The 6,224-nt window shown below is 46.4% G+C and overlaps 1 protein-coding gene across 3 annotated transcripts in view; it reads left to right on the plus strand.

Annotated features, from left to right (window-relative positions):
• The first annotated feature begins 3,892 nt into the window (after positions 1-3,892).
• Rngtt (RNA guanylyltransferase and 5'-phosphatase) overlaps positions 3,893-6,224 on the plus strand; it is a 175,882-nt gene continuing 173,550 nt past the window's right edge. For all 3 annotated transcript variants that reach the window (XM_021222038.2, XM_021222039.2, XM_029533371.1), the window contains exon 1: positions 3,893-4,084. In XM_021222038.2, the coding sequence (XP_021077697.1) occupies positions 4,021-4,084 (64 nt within the window). In that variant the 5' untranslated portion in view covers positions 3,893-4,020. The remainder of the gene's footprint in view (positions 4,085-6,224) is intronic.

A 6,224-nucleotide genomic window follows, 5' to 3' on the forward strand; every position in this document is an offset into this window, starting at 1 on the left:
TCAACTTGAATACAATTATAACAATTATGAAAAATTATGAAAACTAGTCCACTTAAATTTGGCAGCTCAGATAAAGCATTATCTATCCTATCTTGGTGAGTTCACAGTTCTGTATCTAAATAATTTTCTCTTCTAACTTGTGTTACCGTCTTAAAAAAGATCTTTACAGATCTAGGACATCTTCTTAAATTCCAAACAACTTAAGCTTATAGTGAGACTTTCTATATCTAAGTCTCCAACCCTATCAGAGACCCGAGATGGGCTACATATGACCTGAGTTTGCAGGAAGTGCAAGCATCCGATTCCAAGATGAAGAACGGGCAGACAGTTGGCTTCCTGTACCCAGAATTGTCTCTAAAATGTAGGGGCATCCATCTTCAGCCTTATGCTTCACTTGCGAAGGGCCCTCAAGGGGGGAATTGTTTAGATTCGGTTGGCCTACAGGCAGGCAGGGCTGTGACAGATTTTCTCAGTCCGGTTAACTGAGGTAGAAAGACCTATTCTGAATACAGATGGCACCATTTCACGGATGGATCCTCAACCGAATGAAAAAAAAAGAACATAGCTCGCTGAATACAACCACGCGGGAACTGATTTAAGGAACTGACTGAAGGAAGCTTAGGGCAGAGAAAACAAACAAAGCGGGCACTCTGTGGGCAGTGAGTAGATGGTGGGAAGAGGGGGCTGGAGAGCAGCCAGACGGAGAACGAGATGGTTAGGCTGCGGATGCAGCAAGCAACCTCATGGGTCCTGGGATGTTGTGTGACAGACATTTGCTGGGGAGACACAACTCATATATTTCCTACCTTCCAAAGGGAGCCCACGACAGAGTAATGGATACACTTGTTTCCAACTTGGTGAACCAGTGAGGTTTTTGGTGAGGTCACTTACAGGAGTGTGGGTCTGGGGTTACTGACGAGGAGCTGGGGTAACTCAAAATGCAAGGTTAGAAAGCCTAGTCCAATGTGGGTGACGATTCAGAAAATCTACAACCCCAGCGCTTTCTACCGAGCTCATAGGCAACTCTATCCTTGACTAACTTTTCTCATCCTATCTCCATGCAGCGACAGTGTGGGTAACACCTTCAGGTCTCTTCCAATTTCCTGTTTTCAGATAACTCTGTTTACCTCCCAAGGCTCAAAGGTCTCACACTTTTGTGTGGGTCTTTCAACTTGGAGGGAATGTTGTAATTCTGAAGAACCTGCCACAGGACGGGGGCTTTACAGAGAGAATGAGATTGTCCATATTGTCAGGGCAAGCATGGGTAGGATTTTCACCAATATTAGAAAAAAAAAAAGGCAATCAGAAGGAAAGAAAAGTTATGCTTTTTTTTTTTTAAATTAAGAAACAGGCAGACGGGCGTGGTGGCGCACGCCTTTAATCCCAGCACTCGGGAGGCAGAGGCAGGCGGATTTCTAAGTTCGAGGCCAGCCTGGTCTACAAAGTGAGTTCCAGGATAGCCAGGGCTATACAGAGAAACCCTGTCTCGAAAAACAAAAACAAACAAACAAACAAACAAACAAAAAGAAACAGGTAGAAAGCAGAGAGCAAGCCGTAATTATTCCTTCCAACTCCTCAGCAAGCCTCCCTAGGCAAACTAACAGCGGGAAGATCTGTTCAGATGACTGACAATTGGTTGGATTAACTCTAAAGGGAGGGATCAATAGTAAAAACAGTAAATGTGGAGCCAGATTATGTCTCCCTTCACCTAAGGCCAGAGGTAGGATTTAGATTCTATTCATTTGAGCAAGAGTGCTTTAATTTGATTACTTTTTTTTTTTTTTTTGGTTTTGTTTTTTTTGAGACAGGGTTTCTCTGTGTAGCCCTGGCTGTCCTGGAACTCACTTTGTAGACCAGGTTGGCCTCGAACTCAGAAATCCTCCTGCCTCTGTCGCTGTAAGTCAAACCCTGGCTGAGAGCTCCTTGGGGAGGAAAGGATTTCTTTGGCCTCCTGGTCCATCAAGAAAGGAAACAAGGGCAGGAACCCGAAGGCAGAAACTCTGGAGACCTTCTGGCTGACATCCCTGGCTTGCTCAGTTAGCTTTCCTACACAGCCCCGCCAGTTGATTTTGGTTCTCAACCTCCTGGTTCCAAGTCCCTGGGAAAACCTCTCTCTTCAAAAATATTTACGTTATAATTCATAACAGTAGCAAAATTAAGTTATGAAGTGACAACAAAAATATTTTTATGGTTGGTGGGCCCCCTAACATGAGGAGCTGTATTAAAAGGGTCTCAGCATTCGGAAAGTTGAGAACCACTGACCCATCGGGTCAGGAATGGCTTAGTCCTCCGCCATCAATTAGTGTCATAGTTTGGGGTTCCATTACTGAGAAGAGACACCATGACCAGGACAACATTTAATTGTAGCAGACTTACAGGTTCAGAGGTTCAGTCCATTATCATTAAAGTGTGAAACACGGCAGAATCCAGGCAAACTCGGTGCTGGAGAAAGCTGAGAGTTCTATGTCTTGATCCAACTGCAGCTAGGAGAGGACTCTCTGCCAGACGAGAGAGAGAGAGAGAGAGAGAGAGAGAGAGAGAGAGAGAGAGAGAGAGAGAGAGAGAGTATGTGTGTGTGTGAGACCTCGAAGCCCCCCCCCCCAGTGACACACTTCCTCTAACAAGGCTACACCTCCTCCAATAAGGTCATACTTAACAGTGCTGCTTCCCATGGGCAAAGCACAGTCTAGCCACCACAATTAGCAATCATGAAAATGCCCAACAGGGCTGGTGAGATGGCTCAGCGGTTAAGAGCACTGACTGCTCTTCCGCAGGTCCTGAGTTCAAGTCCCATGCAACCACATGGTGGCTCACAACCACCCGGAATGGGATCTGACACCCTCTTCTGGTGTGTCTAAAGACAACTAGAGTGTATTTACATATAACAATAAACCTCATATACATAATTAAGTAAATAAATAAATAAATCTTTAAAAAAAAAAAAGAAAATGCCCAACAGACAGGGTCACAGGTCAATTAGGTCCTCAATCGTGGTTTCCACTTCTCAGGCATGTCAAGTTGATGACTGAAGGTATTATAAAGAACCAGCTTGCTCCTAGTGGCCCACAACCAAGCTCTTATAGCGCCAGCCTTTCATATGGTGTTTTAAATCTCAAGAATGGGGGAAACACAAGGCTTCCTGGTCTATGTGAGCTAGTAGTAACCAGGGTTAATTCCTACCTCGGCCAATTTACACATTATTAGTCATTCCTTTGAGACAGCGACTTTTAAAAAAAATCCTAAATATACTTGCATGTGTGAGAGAGAAAAAGATGAAAGCCAGCAACAAACAAAACAAAGAAACAAAAACCACATCAAAACCACCTGCTCCAGAAAGGATAGTCTTAAGGCTTCTGGAACTAAACTTGTGATGGTTCATGGGGTCGTCGGCAGCACGTCCCCCACACTTCGCCAAAAAAAAAAGGAACTCATTGATAATAACCTAGACTCTGGTTTTTCCGGACTTCTTTGATGCAGGTAAAGGGAGGGTTATCAAATGACCCAGATCCAGCAGAGACAGCAAATTTGAGCTATGATTAATGGAAAAAGCACTTTTTCACCTGTGAGACACCCTCTTTGAGTGTAGCAGGTCAGTCTACAGGTGGAAAGAAGCTTGGATCCCTTCCACTTTGGGGGGCTTCTCCGGTTTAGATGGAAAAAAAAGGGACACCAGTCATTAGAGTACTCACAAAGGCAAAACAGGGGCGGGGCGTGGCAGAGGCCGGCGCCCCGAGATACAGGGGGCGGGGCCGAAGGGGGGCGGGGCCAGGTGGGACCGCCCTTCCAGTGCTCAGCATCTTCCCCTCCCTCACTTGGGCGGAGCTTCCACTGGGCCTGACCTCGGAAGGAAGGGGGCGGGCCCTTGGGGGGCGGAAGTCGCAGTGCATTGTGGGCTCGCCGGGAGCCGCGGAGTCGAACCTGAATGAAAGTGGCGCGCCGCCGAGGACCCGGGTGGAGCCGCTGCCGTTGGGGAGGATCCGGGCTGGCTTGCTGAGGAGCGGTCGGCGAGGCGGCAGAGACATGGCTTACAACAAGATCCCGCCACGGTGGCTGAACTGTCCGCGGCGCGGCCAGCCGGTGGCAGGTACCCGGGAGGGGGCTGCGGGAGGGTTCGAATCCCACTGCTCCGGCCGGGCGTGGGGGCGCCGCGCGCTTGGTGGCCGCCAGGCGGGACTCCCGCAAGGCGGAGGAGTGAGGACCGGAGGTGGACCAGAGGCTGCTGGAGCTTACAGTTTGTGAACCCCTTTGTGATATTTTGGGAGACTTGGTCTCGGAAAGAGAGTAGCTGGGCGTGAGCCTTGAGCTCGAGGAAAGCTTAAAGAGACGCGAGGCTGGACAGCGGAGGCTTTTTGGTTTTGTTATTAAAAATTGACTTTTTTTTTTTTTTTTTTTTGCCAGATGTTGCCATCTTGAGTTTGACGTAGAGTAGACTAGACTCATCCCCGAACTTGCGAGCTGGGATTATAGGCCCGTGTCACTTGCTTGGCTAAAAGAACAGTTGACTTCAAAGTGTACAGTTTGATAGTTTTGGACCACACACATGTATTCCAGGGAATGCACATGAAATAACGGAGGCACAGCTCTCTGAATCTGTGGAGATATCGCACATGGTAATCTTAAAGGACCAGGCTCCGCAGTTAGCAGCAACCGGGTTAGATAGCAATTAGGAACTTTGTCGGTTGGACCTAGGAGCCAAAAGCATCTTTGTGATTAAAATTGAGGAAGGAATGCAAGTACTGTTTACACTGGATTTTCTCAGCTATAGAGTAATGATCAGGCAGCTGTTTGCAAAGATCTGCAAAGCCTCCTTATCGGAGTTCTGAGACATAAGTGTTTCCTTTAGCTCTTTTTAGCTATTTGAACACCAGGCAAAATACAGTGAGCTGTGGCTCTCCCTTGAGGAGCTGGTACCCACACTCTCTTAGAAGCCCACACCCAGCCGGCCCACTGTCCGGCATAACTTTTTGTTTTATGAGCTGAGTGACACAAAGCAGGAAGTTTTAGGATGGAGCTATGTGAAGATTTCAGCACATATAGGAAGAAACAGTTGTGCTATGTATGGATAAGGATGTGGTGGTTAACTGGGTATCTTTTCTGGAGTCATTTGGAATTAAATTTAGGGAGTCTCAGAATTTTTGCCACCTTCAAAATTTCCTGCCCCCTCCCTTATTTATGTTGCTTTGTTTAAGTTATGTGGATGTAACACTTGTAGGAACACTTGTCAGCACCAATTATGTAGTGACAGATAGATGGGAGTGGTGGCATTCTAAGACTAACAAGGATCCACAACCACCACCAGTGTGTGTGTGTATGGCTGGCCTTGAACTATGGCCAATGTAGTTTGAGGATCATCTTTATTAACTCCTGATCCTGCTTCTTCCGAGATGTCGGGAATAAATATGCCTGCTCTTGCCTAGGACCCCACTTTTTAAAGGGCGCTTGAGTTGGTCAGATAGCTCCTTATACTCGTCAGCTCCACTCTGTAGCTTGTCTTTTCTTTTCTTTTTCTTTTTTCTTTTTTTTCTTTTTTTTTTTTTTTCGAGACAGGGTTTCTCTGTGTAGCCCTGGCTCTCCTGGAACTCATTTTGTAGACCAGGCTGGCCTCGAACTCAGAAATCCGCCTGCCTGCCTCTGCCTCCTGAGTGCTGGGATTAAAGGCGTGCGCCACCACGCCTGGCCGTAGCTTGTCTTTTCATTCTCCCAACAGTTTTGCATTTGCAGGGTATGGTGGGACAGACCTTTAATGCCAGCAAACGAGGCAGAGGCTGGGGAATCGAGTGAGGTTGAGGCCAGCCTTGCCTAGGTAGTGAGTTCCAGCCAGCTGGGGCTGTATAATAGACCCTGACTCACAATTAGAAAAAGAAAAAGTGAAAGTTTTAAGCTTTAATTAACTTGCAACTTACTGTTTTTTTTTTAAATGAAGGAAAGGTTTTATGTGTATATATTAAACATATTTTACAGTATTGCCTAGCAATGTTTGAAATTGTTAGCAGAGATTCTGCCCTTGTTTACATTGATTCTTCTATTTTGTATTTTGTAAGCATTCCTTAAGATTTCCTATAAAATCCTGTCAACAAAGCTATATAAACAGTTAATAAAAGTGATTTGAGCCGGGCATGGTGGCCCATGCCTTTAATCCCAGCACTCGGGAGGCAGAGGCAGGCGGATTTCTGAGTTCGAGGCCAGCCTGGTCTACAAAGTGAGTTCCAGGACAGCCAGGACTA

The sequence above is a fragment of the Mus pahari genome, chromosome 22, assembly GCF_900095145.1.
Source record: "Mus pahari chromosome 22, PAHARI_EIJ_v1.1, whole genome shotgun sequence".
Lineage (NCBI taxonomy): Eukaryota > Metazoa > Chordata > Mammalia > Rodentia > Muridae > Mus > Mus pahari.